This window comes from Myxocyprinus asiaticus, chromosome 38 (genome assembly GCF_019703515.2).
Source record: "Myxocyprinus asiaticus isolate MX2 ecotype Aquarium Trade chromosome 38, UBuf_Myxa_2, whole genome shotgun sequence".
Taxonomy (NCBI): domain Eukaryota; kingdom Metazoa; phylum Chordata; class Actinopteri; order Cypriniformes; family Catostomidae; genus Myxocyprinus; species Myxocyprinus asiaticus.
Window position 1 is genome coordinate 27374541 of NC_059381.1, and position 19732 is coordinate 27394272.

General features: G+C 38.5%; 1 protein-coding gene across 1 annotated transcript in view; it reads right to left on the minus strand.

The window, feature by feature from the left end:
* Positions 1-18895, minus strand: part of LOC127428775 (elastin-like) — a 23710-nt gene extending 4815 nt beyond the window's left edge. Inside the window, exons 1-31 of the mRNA XM_051677373.1 lie at positions 18820-18895; positions 16925-17101; positions 16185-16379; positions 16032-16058; positions 15695-15919; positions 14659-14676; positions 14415-14516; positions 11533-11685; positions 11357-11449; positions 11207-11254; positions 11063-11113; positions 10946-10978; positions 10773-10847; positions 10529-10570; positions 10071-10436; positions 9906-9932; positions 9095-9337; positions 8944-8973; positions 8160-8369; positions 7297-7329; positions 6937-7158; positions 5224-5253; positions 4923-5126; positions 4787-4819; positions 4569-4691; positions 4386-4475; positions 4120-4200; positions 3979-4011; positions 3801-3890; positions 3572-3679; positions 3430-3474 (exon numbers count right to left, since the gene is read on the minus strand). Coding sequence (XP_051533333.1) covers positions 3430-3474; positions 3572-3679; positions 3801-3890; positions 3979-4011; positions 4120-4200; positions 4386-4475; positions 4569-4691; positions 4787-4819; positions 4923-5126; positions 5224-5253; positions 6937-7158; positions 7297-7329; positions 8160-8369; positions 8944-8973; positions 9095-9337; positions 9906-9932; positions 10071-10436; positions 10529-10570; positions 10773-10847; positions 10946-10978; positions 11063-11113; positions 11207-11254; positions 11357-11449; positions 11533-11685; positions 14415-14516; positions 14659-14676; positions 15695-15919; positions 16032-16058; positions 16185-16379; positions 16925-17101; positions 18820-18895 — 3283 coding nt within the window. The remainder of the gene's footprint in view (positions 1-3429; positions 3475-3571; positions 3680-3800; positions 3891-3978; positions 4012-4119; positions 4201-4385; positions 4476-4568; positions 4692-4786; positions 4820-4922; positions 5127-5223; positions 5254-6936; positions 7159-7296; positions 7330-8159; positions 8370-8943; positions 8974-9094; positions 9338-9905; positions 9933-10070; positions 10437-10528; positions 10571-10772; positions 10848-10945; positions 10979-11062; positions 11114-11206; positions 11255-11356; positions 11450-11532; positions 11686-14414; positions 14517-14658; positions 14677-15694; positions 15920-16031; positions 16059-16184; positions 16380-16924; positions 17102-18819) is intronic.
* Between the last annotated feature and the right edge of the window lie 837 nt (positions 18896-19732).

Sequence of the window (19732 nt, forward strand, 5' to 3'; positions counted from 1 at the left end):
ACGCTTTCAGAGGTTGCGCTAAAAATAATCCATAATTTTGACAAAATGGGAAGAGTTCTAAAATCATGGATGACTAACAAGCATGTGTCCGGAGAAACAGAAAAGTTCTATTCATTAATTTGGTCAAGAAATTTGATTTTCCATTTGAAAAGTCAAATGTTTAAATCAATGCGTCTATAACAAACTTCACTCTTATTGTTCAATAAAATTTTAGGATCAAACTAATTTACTCCAATTTTAAAGCACTTTTTTTTTTCCTGCTAGAAAGAAAAAACTCTCAATGTTTTATTTATAGAGTGAACAAATATTATAGGTTTTATAACACAATATCTGAAAAGCTTTATGTTAACAAAATATATTGGCTTGGCCCGCATGCCCCAGAGATTTTTTCCATCTGGCCCACTTGTCTATGAAGTTGAATAGCCCTGCCATCATAATGATTTCAACATAATTAGAGTCAGGAGTTGGCAAACTTGGCATCCAATTAATGTAATGAGATTGGAGATGTGGGTTATAGCTACTTTGACTTATAAAAAGCACTCAAACATTTTGAGTTTGCGATTCACAAGAAGTATCTGCTGACATGGACCATGCTTCGCAAAAATGAGATCTCAGAAGACCTACGATCAACAATTGTTGCTTTTCATATAACTGGAAAGGGTTACAAAGCTATCCCAAATAGTTTAGATATTCATCTGTCAACACTAAGACAAACTTTCTATAAATGGAGATGATTTAGTACTATGGCTACTCTCCCTATAAATGGCCGTCCAGCCAAGATAACTTAAAGGGCACACCGCAGAATGCTCAATGAGGTAAAAGAACCCTAGAGTGACAGCTAAAGATTTCAAGGAATCATTGGAACTGGTTAATATCTCTGTTCATGAGTCTACTATACAGAAAACATTAAACAGGCATGGTGTCCATGGCAGGACACCACAAAGGAAGCCACTGCTTTCCAACAAAAACATTGCTCTGCACCTGAAGTTTGCCAAAGACCACCTTGACACTCCATAACAATACTGGGAAAAAAATTTTTTTTGGACTGACGAAACTAAGGTTGAATTATTTGGGAAAAACACCCACACTACGAATGGTGTAAAAAAGGGCATCGCATACCAACATGAAAGCATCATCCCAACGGTGAAGTACGGTGGTGGGACCATCATGATTTGGGGCTACTTGGCTGCTTCGGGGCCTGGACCACTTGCCATCATCAAGGGAAAAATTAATTCCCAAGTTCATCAAGATATTCTACAGGATAATGTCAGGGTAGCTGTGCGCCAGCTGAAACTCAGTAAAAATTAAGTGATGCAACAGGACAATCACCCTAAACACTGAAGTAAATCCACTACAGAATGGCTCCACAAAAATAAAATCCACCTTTTGGAGTGGCAATAGAATCACGACGAGGCTATGAGGGATAAACTTACATCTCTTCAATTGTACGCATGGAATAAATCTGTAAAAAGTGCCTAGATAACATCTGATTTTCCATAACTCATGTTGTCTGGAGTTTTTTTGTCAACTGAATGTTCTTGAAAATTTGTTTTTTCATTGTTTTGTCCACGGATTGATCCAAAAACACTCCAAACTGGAGTACAACCCATTGAAGAGACTTTACGTCTATCTTTCACAACCTCATTGTCATTCCCGTCAAAAATCAAAGATGCCGTTGCTGTGAATAAGGTCTATGGCTGAGCTGAAGCAGTTCTGTAAGGAATAATGGTCCAAATTCCTTTTGAAAGTTGTGCAGGTCTAATCCACAGCTACCGGAAATGCTTGGTTGGCTGAGGTTATTGCTGCCAAAGAAGGATCAACCAGTTATTAATCCAAGGATTCACTTACTATTTCCACAGCACTGTAAATGTTTAATGAGATGTGTTCAATAAAGACATGAAAGATTATGATTGTTTGTGTGTTAAATTAACAGCTTAAGCACATTGTGTTTGTCTATACTTGTGACTTTGATGAAGATGAGATCACATCTTATGACCAATCAATGCAGAAAACTGGCTAATACCAAAGGGTTTACATACTTTTTCTTGCCACTGAGTATACAGGGTTGAAGAGTAACAGGATACATGTAATGGGATTACGTATTTAAAGTAACTGTATTCCACTACAGTTACAATTTAAATCATTGGTATTTAAAATAGTTACATTCAAAAAGTATTTAGATTACTGAAGAGATTACTTTGCATTTTATTGTCATCTGTTTCATTTAATATTTAGTCCTTTCAGATGGAAAACATTTATACATATAAATGATGCGATCAAAGTGCATTTGAACAGCAGTGAAACACTTTCTTATGTGTTACATTCATACGAGCAGACCTAACCTAACCCTAACCCTTTTTATAGTCAAAAGAAGTGAAAAAATCTACCAGTGCTGAAGAAGTAACCCTAACCCTAACCGACCTTGAGTAATCTAACGGAATACATTACAAATTACATTTTACAGCATGTATTCTGTAATCTATAGTGGAATACATTTCAAAAGTAACCCTCCCAACGCTGTGAGTACCTACACTACCATTCAAAAGTTTGGTGTCACTTGCCTGAAATGTTTCTTATGATTTTAAAAATCTTTTGATCTGAAGGCATATGCTTAAATGTTTAAAATTAGTTTTGTAGACAAAAATATAATTGTGCCAACATAATTTATTTAATTACAAAACTACACTTTTATTTATAAAAAAAAAAAAAAAGGTTTTGAAATGGATGACTTGGACCGAATAATTAAGAAAAGCAGCCACTAAGTGCCCAACATAGATGGGAACTCCTTCAATACTGTTTAAAAAGCATCCCAGGGTGATATCTCAAGAAGTTGGTTAAGAAAATGCCAAGAGTACATTTCTGCGAATTCTAGGCAAAACTTTTTTATATATATATATATATATATATATATATATATATATATATATCCCCATTGTCAACATTGTGTGTTGGGGCATCAGACCTGGTTGCTTTTCAGTTTAGAAAAGCACTTCAAGTTGGAGTATGATGACATGCGGAATGCTTCCCCATTGTCACCTGCATGCTAGATCCTGTGGTGGCTGCCCTTAATAATCTGAACCACCTACAGCTACAGGTAGACCAGGCTAAGCTAAATATGTTCAGACACTTATGTTAACGTTTAGCTTTGTTACTGCTCGACGTATGCCTACCTATCGTGGCACATTCCATTTAAAAGGTGCTTACGATGAGACAATGTAATGGCTGATGTTTATTCCATCCGATCTGTTCACAAACAAAAGAATGCTCAGACCATTGGTGATAATGTCCCTCCAGTGTATACTAATTTGCACATTTCCATGGCAACCTATAGGACCTATATATATATATATATATATATATATATATATATATATATATATATATATATATATATATAGTTATATATAGTTATATATAAAACTAACTTACCTTGACCTTCTCCAGTTCCACCACCAGGGCTGCCAGTCACTGCGACTGAACAGGTTACAGGTAAGACTGACAGTTACTACACCATTACAGAAAGTAAACACAAGCATGTTAACAGTTATCAAGAACAAATAAACTGCATTACCCCCATCAACTCCAGGTTTAGAACTTGCTGCACGATCTACGCCATTGGCAACTGCACTACCTGGAATTGCTGTTCCTCCAAGCACACCTCCTGTGATACCTGGAACCCCTGGATTTAAAATGAGAATTGGAGACATGGATTATTACACTACATGAACATGTTAGCAAATTCTTGTCTGTATCTATCAACTCGTATTTAGTTTAGCCCTGTTTTACCAGTAATCACCCACCAGTTCCAATTCCAGTTCCTGTGGCTCCAGTTACACCAGTTCCTGGTACTGACCCAACTAGCACGCTTCCAACCCCACCACCTGGCTGTCCTGTTTATGCAGATTCATGAGGTTAAATCTTGACCTGGATGTACATGACATTTTAATTATAGTCTCTAAGGTATCAAAAGTGGTTTACCATATTTAGGTGGTTTCTGTGCACCCCAATAACCTTTCAATTGAAGCATAACAAACCAGCAGGTACATCAAGTGATGTATTGTAGAACAATTTTGTGATAGGTATTGTACAATCTACAGACAAGTTTTTTTTAATATTTACCTCCATACCCCCCATATCCAGCACCCGGCACTCCACCTGGAACTCCTCCAAGTCCAGATCCAGTCCCAGGACCTCCTCCAACTGAAAGAGAAATAAATGTAAGGTGGTGTTTTTCAGAAATTTTGTATTCAAATTCAACATTCAAGCAAGCATGAAATTTGGCCAGTAAAAAAGATGACAATGTTTAAATTGAAATTTGAAGAGTATTATTTAAAAAAAAAAATAAAAATACTGAATGTTAGATTGTCTAAAATTGGTTCACATACCTCCAGGGACTGCTCCCACTCCTGTTCCAGTTCCTGATACACCTCCTGCTCCTAAGACTCCCCCAGAACCAGGTGAACCACTTGCTACACCTGTCAAAATATGCATGGGTTTAGACACTGTCCTTTTTTCATAGCAAGGCAAAAATGACATTTTTTAGGAAACTTTATAATAAATTTCAGCACCTCCTGCAGTCCCTGGACCATAACCACCAACTGGCCCAGATCCTGTTCCAAATCCTGGAATTGGGCCTGTTCCTACCCTACCCTGCAGACCAAGTCCTGGAGTCCCTCCACTTGTACCGGGACCTACACACAGATTAAAAAAAGAAAAAAAATTATAACGGCAGATTCAAAATTATAGCAACAACCACAATGGCAAATACCAGTTTACAAAATCCTACCATATTTTAGAGCTTTAGGTCCACCTGGATATGCTGCATTCAAAGTGAGATACAATGAATAAATTTAGATGTGGAAATGAACAGATAATGTCATAAGTGAAAAGCCTAAATTGGAATGGTATGTTTGTCAGCATGCCTCCAGAGCCTGGTCCATATCCTGCACTAGGTACACCTCCTGGTCCATAGCCACCAACAGGTACACCTCCTGGTCCATAACCACCGACTGGTCCCCCTCCAGGTCCAATTCCTCCACCTGCTCCAACACCTGGCACTGCTCCAATACCAAGTGTGCTTCCTAATCCTCCAGTCAATCCTGTTCCAACGGCTCCACCAAGAGCACCTTTTTGAAACACATTTTGAAAAAAATTATGCATAGGATGCCATTTACTGTATTTTAAAATAGAATTGAAAATCAGAATTATTTTACTTTCCCCTACCATATTTGCGAGCTTTGGCCCCAGCGTAACCTAGAATATAAAAGGTTAATATTAGTTCAATGATGCTGCAGTGCTTTGTTGTTCATTTTAAAACTTTAAACCCCAATAATTGATTCCTCAGAATTGGGTCCAAAAACAGAAACAGTTATGTTTACCAAAAAGCCTGTTCACAGTAGAAATCATTGTAGATTATACCACTTCTAATCAAGATGAAGAAACTCTTGAGTATTTCATCCTCTTTGATCTCTGGTTTAGGATTTTACTCTGAACTGGGACATAAACATTTTAAATATGAACATATAAAGAGAAAGTAAGGTTTGTTCTTCAGGTAACTTTTGTATCTTACTGGGCTTATAGCCCCACTTGTGCCTCTGTGGGAAGTTGGAACCATTCCAGAGAGATGCAACAGAGACAAAGACACCAAGACAAATTCCTTGTATGTGTAAACATACTTGGCAATAAAGCTGATTCTGAATCTGATTCAGAGCATGGACCTCCAAATCTTCACTTCTCTGACCCTGTTTACACCTGGTATTAAGATGCATTTCGGGTGATCCGATCACAAGTGGTCAGTGCTAAATACAGGTCTAAACGGGTCTAAAACTTTTTGTGATCGTATCACAAAAACCACGTGCAAATGTAGTCAAAAACGCATGTAACCACATCACATGAGGTGTAAACACTAATCCGTCCTGAATGTGTAGCAAGCACCACCCTTCACCTGTCAATCAACCTCTTTGCTAAAACAAGAGTGTAAACTTTGCCTGTTGTAAGCGGCTTTAAAAGAAAATAAACACAGATGCCAAGCCCAAACATTTGAAGCTCATCTTACACAGGTAATCCAATAAAATAATGAAGAATTCTGTTCAAAATGTTGCGTTTGTGCTTAGATTAAATTTCAGCTGCATCTGGGAGAAACAGTGCACAGTTTTTTCCCGCTTTCTTTGTCTTTTCTGATTTTGTTGCGCTCTAATATCATGCAGTAACACATTTACATAGTGACTGATGTATGTCGTCTTGAAATCAGAGACCATTCCCTCGAAGCGACCAGGTGTAAACAGTGATATGTCTTGCCTGACCACATGTGATCGGATTACCCAAGACGCATCTTAATACCAGGTGTAATGAAGCTAACAGGGATTCTTATGACCCTGCACACCCAGCACCCAGCCATCAGGAATTTCTTTTGACACAGCACAAATAGATAAGTGCATGCATAACTTATGTTTGGTGGTTTATTACAGATAATACTACCTAGACTGTGAGCCTAGGTGCTGTCCTAAAATCCCAGCAGGAAGAGTAACCCATCTTGTAAATCAATCATATGGTAGATTGTCTGCAGCAGAAAGTTGATATGCAGTTTTGAGGAGAGAAACCCTAGCTATAAAATGTTGAGTTGTGACAGTTGTGACCACTGGACACACTCACCTACAGTGGATAGCCAGAACAAAGTATACAAAAACATAGGTGACTCTGTGGTTCCTCACAACAAATTATTCTGCATTGTGGAAAATCTTTGCAAAGGGGCACATACAGCAATGAATGGACTATCAAGTATACCATCAAATGAGGTTGGGTAAGTAGCAACCCTTTCTCTTTATCCTTTAAAGGTACTAGTCTGTGAAAATGTGCCTTCTTTGCATAACTTGATTCAGCTTGCCAACAGCTACAAATATTAAGACTTATGTTAAATTAGTGAAAATACTGATTTACCTCCAGGTCCAAAGCCACCACCAAGCACATCTCCTGGTCTATAGCCCAAACCAGTAATGCCCCCTAGTCCAGTTCCAGTTCCTGGAAGATCTCCTGTTCCTGGTCTATAGCCTCCAACTCCAACACCTGCCCCACCTGGTCCCACACCAGCTCCTGGTAATCCACCTGGAATACCTGCAGCTAATCCACTGCCTGGGCCTACACCAGCACCTAAAAGTAGACCTAGAAAAGTAAAACAATTATTGCAGATAATAACCTACAACAAAGTATTGGACAACAACTGCTATTGTAGTAATAACGCCTCATCATTCCTTAACAGTGCAGAATACTCAAGGATTAAAAGGCAAAATGTTGTCTTACCATATTTACGAGCTTTTGCCACTGCTCCATATCCTGAAAAGCACCAAAGTATTTTTTTAAGTATTACAGTAATTTATTAATAAATTCAATATTTAATAAATGACAGAGGCTATTTTCACTAAGTGCAAATAGTGATATATGCTATTTACACCCCTAATTAAATACTAACATACAGTATATAGGGGCATCACATCAGGGTGTTTATTGTGTTTGTTTAGAGCCCCACAGACACCCTACACCAACCCCTAACCTTAACCCTAACCTTCCTTTACAAAAATTAAGTAACCACTGTATCACAATGGTATTTTGTAGTAAAATCATAATAACTACAAAATTAAACATGGTTACTATATATACACCCTATTACTGCAGTAACATCATGGTTAATGGCATTAAAACTATGGCTATCGCAAAAAACATGGTTACCACTATGTCACTATAGTAAAACCATGGTTAATTTGACCCAGATCAAACCTTTCTTTCAACTCCCTTACCTTCACCATGACCAAATCATTGCAAGATCAAACTTCTTATTCTTTTTAATTTATTATTATGAGTAGTATTTAAGGAAATATTAAGAGTGAATACAGGAAACAGGATGGGAAAAAGTAGGAATCGAACCCGGGTCGTCTGCACAAAAATAGCACAGTTCTACCATTGTTACACCCCACACCACTATAGAAACACAAGTGGCAATGTTTTTCTTCAATTTGTGTGTTTCTACTAGACTACTGGAGAGTAAATAGCCACGCTTTGTGGCAGGTGTCCTTTACACCTAGTGACAATAGTCACTCCGTTAATAAAATTACCTCAAAATTAGCACTACAATTTACATGATACATTATGTCATTATCAGCTCATACCAGTTCCAGAGCCAGGGAGTCCTCCAGAACCCCCACCAGGGAGACCACCAGGTTGTCCACCAGCTCCTCTACCAGGTAAACCACCAATCCCACCTCCAGGTAGCCCACTAGTTCCAACTCCACCACCAGGTAGTCTACCTAGCCCACCACCGGCTGCTCCACCAGGTAAGCCTCCAGTACCTAAAGTCCCACCAGAACTTCCAAGCTGAGCTACAGAGGAAAGACATTAATATTCACTGAAAACTTCCTTTCTATGAGAGCAATAGTATCTTAAAATGAAAAATGAAAAAATGTAAACAAATCTGTAAAGAAGACACATTAGGGTACAGTTAAGCCAAATTACAATTATTATTATTTAAAACAATACAATATTTGCAGGGCATACAATACATTAATAGTATTTTTCTTAAAAACTGTGCAAATTATGGGCATGTTTAAATGTTAAAAAACATTTAAATATATGAAAGAACTCATTGCATATATGAAACTGAACAAATGTACAAAGCATCAAACACTGACAACTGAAATTTGGCATGCATGTGAAGAGTGCTTGTGGTGACACAGCTATATGCATGTGTGGTGACACTACTGAAGATCTGAACAAACAGCCAATCAGATGTGTCTATCCAGCTTTTCTTTTGTCTGTTGCAGACTGATCTAAATGTATGTAAATGAGTACAGTGCAAACTTAAAATATTTAGATTTATTTGTACATTTATTAATACTTATTTGCCTTTGCATATACATATATCCTTATTGTAAGTTAGAATTTTAAGTGTGTTACCATATTTTCGTGCTTTGGCTGCAGCATATTCTGAAACATTAAAGAAGAATAGTAGGCATCACTATGCTGTTGATGCCGATATTAACACTTTAAACAAAAACAAAAAACAAAATAATTTTCAACTAATAAAATAATTTATTTTGAAAGATACCTCCAGTACCAGGTCCTGCTCCTAAACCATAACCTAGGGGTCCACCAGTTCCAAGACCACCCACTCCCAAACCAGAGCCAGGGAGACCACCACCTCCAAGACCACCTGCTCCTAAACTAGAACCTAGGGGTCCACCAGTTCCAAGACCACCCACTCCCAAACCAGAGCCAGGGAGACCACCACCTCCAAGACCACCTGCTCCTAAACCAGAACCTAGGGGTCCACCAGTTCCTATCACTGAAGCTGGAAAATAATCAAAAATTAAACAGAAAATGTGATGATCCTGTGTGTGTGTGGGCAGGTTTACGAGGACTTTTTTGGGGGGTTACTAACTGGTAATTACAAGGGTATTATGCTATAAATGTGGTAATTTCTAGTGTCCCCATAAATCAAATTGCTTAAAAAACATACAAAACGATGTTTTTTTGAAAATGTAAAAATGCAGAAAGTTTTTTGTGAGGGTTAGGTTTAGGGGTAGGGTTAGGGGATAGAATCTATAGTTCGTACAGTATAAAAATCATTATGTCTGTGGAGAGTCCTCATAAGGATAGCTGCACCAACATGTGTATGTGTGTGTGTGTGTGTGTGAGTGTGTGTGTGTGTTTTACAGCAACATTTGTGAAGCTATTTGATGAACTTCACGTTAGTAATATAAATTGTTTCACATGAAAGTATTTTTTTCTTAATGATAGTGGAAATTCACAGGTTTTGGACATAAGATTTGATTTCTCTATGCATTTATTTTTTCCCAAGAAAAAGATAGTTGGCAGCCATGTTATTATATATAATATACATCATTGGGTTTTCTTACCATACTTCCGAGCTTTTGCCCCAGCTCCTAGTGAGAGACAGTGAATGGATATTATAAGACTTAAAACTTAAACAAGTTGTATATTTAGACAATCATTAAATCACTGTTTTTTTAGATAATCCATAAATATCTCACTTTAAAATTTGAAATAAATTTTCTAATTACCACCAGGATAAGTACCACCAGCTCCAGGATATAGGATTCCAGGAGTTACCCCTCCAGACCCAGGAATGACTCCAGTACCTGGTATACCACCTATGCCTGGAACACCACCTGCACCTGGCACACCACCTATGCCTGGAACACTGCCTGCACCTGGTACACCACCTATGCCTGGAACACTGCCTGCACCTGGTACACCACCTATGCCAGGTAACACACCTGCACCTGGTACACCACCTATGCCCGGTACTCCGCCTGCACCTGGTACTCCACCTGCACCTGGTACTCCACCTGCACCTGGTACTCCGCCTACACCTGATACACCACCTGTTCCAAGTCCACCACCTAAACCAGGCACACCACCAGCCCCTGAAAGAGTCAGCAATATCAATCATGTTCTATAAACAATTTGAAATTCTCATCTAAATGAGTCTTTTAAAAAAAAAATCTCCATGACTTACCATACTTGGCAGCTTTTGCCTGAGACTTTGCAGAGCTTGTACCTTAAATGAGATAAGAAAAGAAATGACCACAAATACACAACTCTTAGTCCTATGGCAAATATATCTGTTTTTAAACAATGAGTAAATTGGCTGCACCATGACTTCAGAAAACCAAGTACAATGATTGATTATAACTGTCAGTGAGCTGGTTGATCCTAAACTTGAATAACAAAGTATAGATGAACGGCTTAAAACGGAATACCTCCAGACTTAGGTAATATTAGTGGATATCCACGAAATATGCCTGGTAATTGTTGACCAAAGCCTCCACGGCCTCCTACATGAGAAAAGACAAGTCAGCTCATTTAGTTAGACCTAGTTAGTTTTCACACCTCTCATTGAAAGAATTGGTCGTTCAGTTATTTGTTATCTTACCATTGGCTCCAAGTGCACCTTGACCAAGCTGACCTATAAATGTAAAAATTGTGAAAGAGAGCCTTGAAAGAAGAGTTTTATTGCTGCATATTTATACTTAAACTGTCAAAAGCATACCCGTTTGAGATCCTGTGGCTACACCTGGCAGAACGCCTCTACCACCAAAACCTTCATATAAAAACAAAAATATAGTTTTGTTGATTTATATGAATAATCTTGAAACACTGCAGTTGAATATTTTAGCCACAACGATGTTCTCACCTTGTCCAGGAACAATGCCCCCTTGGTATAGCCCAGGAATCCCAATACCTTGTTGATTGATTGCAGCAAGATAGAATATAAATCAATGCTTACTTGTCAAAGATTTGTCAAAAACGGTTTTAACATGCTCTATCTATAGACACAAATTACCTGGCACTGGTGCCTTCCCAGTCTTTCCAAGTTTGCTACCAGTACCTGTCCCAGTTCCAGCTCCTGGTAATCCAGTTTGAGGTAGAAAAGGTGCTAGGACCCATAAAGGTGACACATTATTATTAACGCTAATTTCATTAAGCAATAGAATAATAATTAGGTTCTTCAGAACCTACCTCCTCCAGGCCCCACCCCTGCTGCTCCAAGTCCAACTCCTGTGCCACCAGGTCCGATTCCTCCACCTCCAGGCCCAAATCCCACACCCCCAGGTCCGATTCCTGTGCCACCTGGAACAATACCTGCACCACCAGGACCGAATCCTGTGCCACCTGGACTGATTCCTGCACCACCTAGACCGAATCCTGTGCCCCCTGTATGGATTCCTGCCCCACCTGGACCGATTCCTGCCCCACCTGGACCAATTCCTGTGCCACCTAGACCAACACCTGTACCACTAGGAACAAATCCAATTCCACCAACTGCTGGTCCTCCAACTCCTTGTGTGAATAAAAACAAAATTATTCAGGGAAATGTGTAGTATGTGTCAGTATATTTATTGTCAAAAGGTGCTTGGCTGGAGTCCTTTTAATTAATACTCTTGTCCTTTAATATACTTTTACCTGGTTTTGGTGGTTTCTGACCAGGACCTCCTTGGCCACCATATCCAACAAAGCCTAAAAACAAATTTCCTTAAGTAGCAAAGAGTATTCCTGTTTAACACCTTCCCCAAAATATAATTATTTTAAAAAACTTTCAGCTAATATTCCTTAAATGTCCAGTTTCCTTGTTACATTTTAAAGTTTTATCCTATTATAAGGAATCTTATTCTCCATTAATTTTTTAGACTTATTTACAGTTTTGCTTCTTTTTACTTATTGTGACATTTTATCCAAGTGTTTGTTACAGCAGTGTTTTTTAATACCCATGAGTACTGAAAGAAGTTTAAAGCAGTTACCTGTTGGGTAGCCTGTTCCAGCACCTCCAGGTCCAAGTAAACTAGCACCAAGCCTTGGATCTCCTGCTCCAAAGTTTCCTGTTCCCAATGGGGCACCACCAGAGCCACCAGGCCCAACATAACCTAAATGTTGACCATTGGAAGTAAATACATTTTGAAATCCAGCAACATTAAAGGACATTGCTTAAAGGTATAGATCACCCAAAAATTTAAATTCTCACTATTTACTCTCCCTCATGCCATCTCCGATGTGTATGACTTTCTTTCTTCTGCTGAACACAAACGAAGATTCTTAGAAGTATATCTCAGCATTGTAGGTCCATACAATGCAAGTGAATGGGTACGAAAATTATGAATCTCCAAAAAGCACATAAAGGCAGTGTAAAAGTAATCCATACAACTCCAGTGGTTTAAGCCTTATCTTCAGAAGAGATATGATAGGTGTGAGTGAGAAACAGATCAATATTTAAGTATTTTTTTTTTACAATAAATTCTCCTCCCTACCCAGTAAGTGGCGATATGTAGGAAGAATGTGAATCGGCAAAAAAAAAAAAAAAAGATGAACATCATATTTCTTCTGAAGACATGGATTTAACCATAAACCAACAATACAAAAAATCACGCAGATACTGCTATTCATCAAAATACAAAATTGAGTTGATGCTGTGGATAAAAAGACTCAGCAAAAATTAATATATGCAAATGAAATTACACCTCAGCCTAGGAGGTCAAAGGGGCAGTGGAGCTCTGTCACCCCTTGAAATTCACTCCCTGGACTCAGTCCTCCCTTCAAAATGTTGGTACCCATTCACTTGCATTGTGAACACCTACTGAGTGGAGATATTCTTCTAAAAATCTTCATTTGTGCTCAGCAGAAGAAAGAAAGTCATACACATCTAATATGGCACGAGGGTGAGTAAATGATGCATTCCCTCAGTTCTGGGAAAAGTCTCTGTTCAGTCTCTGTTTTCAGCACAATCTAAGTTAATGTACAGATATTTTTGACCAGAAATGGTCACTGAGTTTCCTAAATGGTTACTAAAATAAATAAATACATAAAAACAATTTCCCCCACAATGGGTAGACCAGGTCTTTGGCACACATGGGGATCTTTATGAACAGTCATTAAAGCTGATCTTACCTTACCTCCTGTGACAGGGCAAAATAATTCATGTTGATGCAGTGCTGTGCAAAGTACAACTAAACTGTTCAGTAGTTCAACTACTAATAAAATGTTAAATGTCTTACCTGGACTGAAGACACCTGATCCAATGCCACCAGGTCCAGTGCCACTAGTTCCAGCTCCACCAGGTCCAATGCCACCTGGTCCAACTCCACCAGGTCCAATACCACCTGGTCGAATGCCACTAGTTCCAACTCCACCTGGTCCAATTCCACCTGGTCCAACCCCTCCAGGCCCTATACCTCCAGGGCTGACACCCCCTTGGCCATAGCCACCAAGGCCTCCATAACCTACAAATAGTACATATACACAATGAAGCTGCCTTAAATTCTTAAATGAAGTTTAAATCTTTAATTCTTAAAAACAGTGGAAAGATTGGATTGCTAACCTGTTTTGGGGGGCTTTCCACCCAGACCTAGAAAGAGGGAAAGAATAAATAACTAAACAAAAAACCAATGTATTTATGACTGCATGTTTAAAAATCTGAATACAAATAGTAACATCTTGTTTTATTTAATTTCTAACCTCTTCCAGCTCCTCCTGGACCAACTCCACCAGGGCCAAGTCCTCCAATGCCTGTGCCCACACTGGCAGGGCTTAACCCACCAGTACCCAGACCAGTGCCTAGACTTGTACCACCATATCCTAGCAGGCAAACCACTTATTAATTTATTTTGTAGTTTAATAGTCCAAATCGTCATTTGGAAAGTTGTACAAAGTTTCTCACCTGACTTTCCAGGTTTCCAACCAACACCTGAAAATAAATAATGAAACACTCTGTTATCAGAAACATCACTATTAAAGGAGGTCTAGCTAAACTTATTCACAGTGAAGTTTCTCTCTACCTTGTCCAGATACTCCTGGGCCTACGCCAACAGCAGTCCCAGGACTTATTCCAACTCCACCACCGGGGACTAAACCTCCAAGTCCACCAGCACCCCCTGGCCTGAGTCCAAGGCCTCCAAGACCATCACCAAGACCTCCAGTTCCAAAAGTGCCTGGAATACCTTGACCCCCATATCCTGTTATTGGGAAGCAAGACTAATGTCGGCCTCAAATATGCCAAAACTTGATTTGCTCAAATTATTGTCTGCAGTTGTTGATCACTGTTAGAATTGCAAGCATATTGGAGCAATTTAATGACTGCTGATTTCTACAGCTCACGTGGTTTACTACCAGCACCTAGACATAGAAAAACATAAGGTGAAAGAAAAAGAGGTGTACTCTCAAGAAAAGGACAAATGAATGTTTCTTGTAAATAATACACTTTGAGGGTGTCTCAATCAGCTCCCTAGTTCAGGAGTCAGGGCACTGATCAGGGGGTCGGCCATTTCTAGGACCGTCTTAATCATAAAATTATTCCAGTGTACTGAAACGTTCGTTCCCTATAAATTCCGTAAAAACCAGGGAGCATCATTTCTCACTATGTTCCCTAAATGAAAACATTGTCAAATCTTCTGAAATGTTTTAAATCCTTAAAAGACGAGCACAAGTGTAAAACTATGAATTCAAAGCCGTATTTTCTCTTTAAAAGAGATGTTGTTTGTAATGTCTTTCATCCATCATGATGACCATGAATAGAAAACAATCTTTTAAATATTAGAGTTTTACAATACACTCCATTATTTATTACTCCATGTTATAATAATGGATAATGAATAATCCCTGTACAAGAATAAGTTGTTTTCATGTCTTAGATTGGCTCCAAAGATGCAACTCTAAATGTTAAATTCCAAAAAATAACAATGTAAAACTAAAATGAACAGTTCTAATGTTAAGGTTGTAAAAAAAAAAATAAAAAAAAAATAAAAAAAACTGGATAGAGAAAAAAAGCAAGTGCCTCCCTCCGACATAACAATCATGACCCCAAAAAACATTCAACATTGTTTATTCATCTGTTCAAGGCTGCCTGAGCATTTAATCATGGAGCATGCATGATGTCTGATGTTCTCAATGATAAATTCTGCTCTTGAAATACATTAGTGTACACATATTTTTTGATAATATTTGATCTGAAAGCAATTTGATATTGCTTTGATGAGATAAATAAGGCATTGATAATTGATGAAAAAAATTATTTGGTGTTTAAAGGCTCATGTCTTTAGATTTCTTCAGGAGCAATTATAACCATTTCCTCTTCATGAACTCTAAGTTTGCTTATTGGTAAAAAAAAAAAAAAATACATTATATCTAATATCACCTGTTCCAAGGCCTCCAGTTCCAAAACCAGCACCAGGACCAGTCACTCCAGGTCTGACACCTCCAGGTCCTATTCCCACAGGTCCTGTGCCACCAGGTCCAGTGCCTCCTGGACTTATTGAACCAATACCAGCAGGACCAACTACTCCAGGTGTTCCAAGCCAGCCAGTTCCAGGGCCGACACCTGTACCACCCTGTCCAATTCCAGGTTGACCTCCATATGCTCCTGTAATATGGCACAATGAACTTCTCATTTGATGTGAAGGCAATGGCTCTGCCATTCCCTATTAATACCACTAATTAAAAATCAAGGATTTTAGCATGGCATCACAACACACCTGTCTTAGGTGGCTTGACAATGGACCCTGTGAAAAGATAAAATTGGTTACAATTAATCCATCCTATAAATTACTGTTTTTTCTTTTTCCTTGGATCCTGCAACACTGGTTTAAGATCCATTATAAGTAAAAGTTGAGAAAAACTTCAGGAACCTGATCCAAGGCCTCCAGTGCCAAATCCTCCAACACCAAGTCCTGTTGTACCTAGTCCTCCAACTCCTAGTCCACCTACACCTGGACCAGCCCCATAACCACCAGGTTCAATTCCCCCTGGAACACCAGGTCCAAGACCTCCAGCACCCAGTCCAGTGCCCTGTCCCCCAGGGCCTACAAGACCACCTCCATAGCCTATTACAAATTAGATGAGTATATACTGTATTACTCACACCAAACTCAAAATGACTACAATTTAATGTTCAGAACTTGCAAACAAGGCAGTGACATTGACTTTGTCAACTACAAGAACTGCATTTGCAATATCAATGGCAATGGCAAATAAAGCACCATGAACCATACTGTTAAAAAATTAACAAAAAAGTTAGGAGTTGCTCTCGCCTCCTGTCTTTCCTGGTTTAAAACCAGAAATTCCATCAGCTCCGGCTTAGAAAAATGAAGAGAAAGAGAGAGAATTGCAATACTTTATAAAGCAGTGCACTTATTTACATTATGAAGTATAGCTACTGTTATCTGACCATGCCATTGTGGCTTAACTAGAGCTCAATGTACTTAAAGGCATGCATTTAATTCTGAATAATTTAAAGATCACATGTAACTTTACTGTGTACTTAAAAGTCATAGGCAGGGTTGCTAAAGCACTGACATGTAAGCTATGGACACCTATTGCACATTAAATGGTTCAATTTAATAGATAAAGGAATAATATAGACCCCCACCAGTTCCAGGTCTAATTCCAGTTCCTGGCCCAGTTCCAATACCACCAGCACCTAGACCTATTCCTGTTCCAGCTCCTCCAGTACCAACTCCTGGCCCAACACTTCCGATTCCACCACCAAGTCCACCTCCTGGACCAGTTCCAGGTCCAACCCCAGCACCAACTGGTATGTAAACTCCTGAGAGAAAAATAGCATATTAATAATCGGCTGTGTCAATAATTCCCATGCAGAACAAGATGCCAGATCAGGACATAATGAAGCATTTAGTTTTTATGATATATTTGTTTGATGTAGCAAACTAATAAGAAAGCCAGAAAATTAACAAACAGCAGAGTTTGCTAAGATATGAAGACTGCCCGGCAATGGCAAAATGCAGTAACAACACATTTTGTCAAAATTTAGTTATGACAGAAATCAGGTCTCTTAGACTATGATCTGCCCTGTGAGAGACAGGTTTGGCTCAATTATGCACAGATACAGAGAAAACCGAGTGAGACCATTGTATTATCCACATTTACATAGATAATCAAAAATATTATGTCAGCACTGAAACTAAGAAAAATCAATTCAGTTACTGCATTTTGGCTCTGTAGGGAAGAAAACAATATAAAGAATACAATACTGTTGGTGTCTTGTAAAATAAGAATATTTTATGAGACATGTGTTGTGCAAACTGTAAAGATGATCAAATCTGGTGAAATGCTGAACATCACTGTGATTGTAGTTTGTCCAACCCCACAGTTTTTATTAGATTGTATTGTATGATGGTATATATTAGGATCTCACTCCTTCAACACATTACCAGTTTATGAAGACCATTCTTACCATCACTCAGTAATGATGTCACATACCAAAGGGGTTATAGATAATCTCCACATCTAGTCTTGCACATAATTCACAGCACTAAATACATGACATGAGTTTAAGATTGCGTTTCCTCTTGCCTTAAACAGTGTTGTTTAAGATTTGGAAGGATGGGGAGAGCAGTGAACGGATGTGAATTATTTAGGGAGTAACATCCTATTTGTGACCTTGTCTAAGAGCTTTGAATGGGAAAGCTGAAATCCTTCCTTCTACAAACTCCTTTGGTGAATGCTTGTAGGTTGTTAGTGCATGATGTAATGATCTGGACCAGAGCTTCAATTCAGATCTTTTTCTTTTTACATGAATAAAAGCTGCCAAGTAAGTAATCAAGTAATATCTAGAAACAAACACTTCAAAATGAATTAAAATCTTTAAAAAATCTGTTATGCAGAACATATGCAATGTTTATGAAAATCCATCTGTTTTCACATAGTGCTATTTATGATTGCATGCTATAAATCAAATTAAAAACCAAATTACATTATGCGCTTTTGAAATCTTTCGGCAAATGGATATGCATCATATTTCACTCATACTGTATGTTGCACTAATATTAGATTAAAAACATCATTCCACAAATTTTTATTCTACAGGTCTTAGATCTTAGGTATGATCAGACAAGAATTCAAAATAAATTGTAAGTTTGTTTCCCATCTAATTTTAATTAACAATTTGTCTCAAAATAGTTGGCAAAGTCGCATTTCCTGCACAAAAACTTCTTAGAATTAAAGATCCTGCAGGAATTAGACCCGTTATATTGACAGTAAGTGCTATAAATAAAACTATCTTGCAACAACACACCACAGCATTCCCTCACAGTGCAGCACTTTTAAAATCACTTGCTTATGTTTAATTCTTACAGTTTGTACCTGCATCTAAAACACTGAGAATACGGATTATGCAGTTCACGGCAACCTGACTTCAACCATCAGCAGTGAGAAACTCATATTAAGTTACAGAGGGATGCTGTTGCTGCCATGGTGGCAGTATACCTGAAATGCAATAAGATTGAAATTTTAGGAACACCTTACCTCCTTGAAGGGAGGGTCTATATAGAACCAGCAGGAGAAATCCATGTAAGAGCAGAGGTACCTTACTCAAGGCCATTCTGCTCTGTAATACCCCCTCCACTCTCATACTGTGGGTTTTATCCCCCAAAAGCAAATGTCTTGAACAAGAAGGATAAGGGCTGGGGAGGGGGGGGGGGGGTCAGTATGAGGGAGAAAATAGAAAGTAAGGATGAAGAAACACTACGTAATTAGGGGAACCAACACACTTGGGACTTGTACATTATGTTTTTTCTGTTTGTTCTAACCACACCCCCCTAACCCCCCTAAATGACTGGTTCTAGTGCATTTATTTGGGTCAGTTCTGCCAACAAGAGTCAAAGCATTGGCCAAAATTTGAAGAAAGATATTCTGTGATGGGAAAGAGAGAAATGGGATAAAAAGGGAAAGGTTTCAAGAAAGAGAAACACATGTATTCTCTCTCTTTATCCTACATCACCAAACGAAATGTTCTGTCTGCCAGATATTCTAATGGATTCCAACAGCACAGTATTTTTTTTTCTTCAATAAAATGCAGCAAGTAATCACATCAGGTAAGGTTATTACATGATCTATTGTTTCCACCTATGGGGGAGTAAGTAACATTTAAGCACCAGACCCATCATTCAATCATTCAAGGAGTAGGAGGACTCACATCTGAGGTTTAAAGTCGCATTGCCGGGCTCTAGTTATATCTCTATTGTTATTAAAGTATGGGCCCTGTGGAACACATGAAGTCATGTATGGGTTGGAAAAACATTGAATGGGTGTGCATTGGAACACATTATTGAAGGTTGACAACACAGATTTCAGACCCTGTAGCCTCAACTTGGGTATTGATGGATAAATCATGACAATTGACCTTTGGAACAATGGTGCATTCTTACTGCTTAGTGTG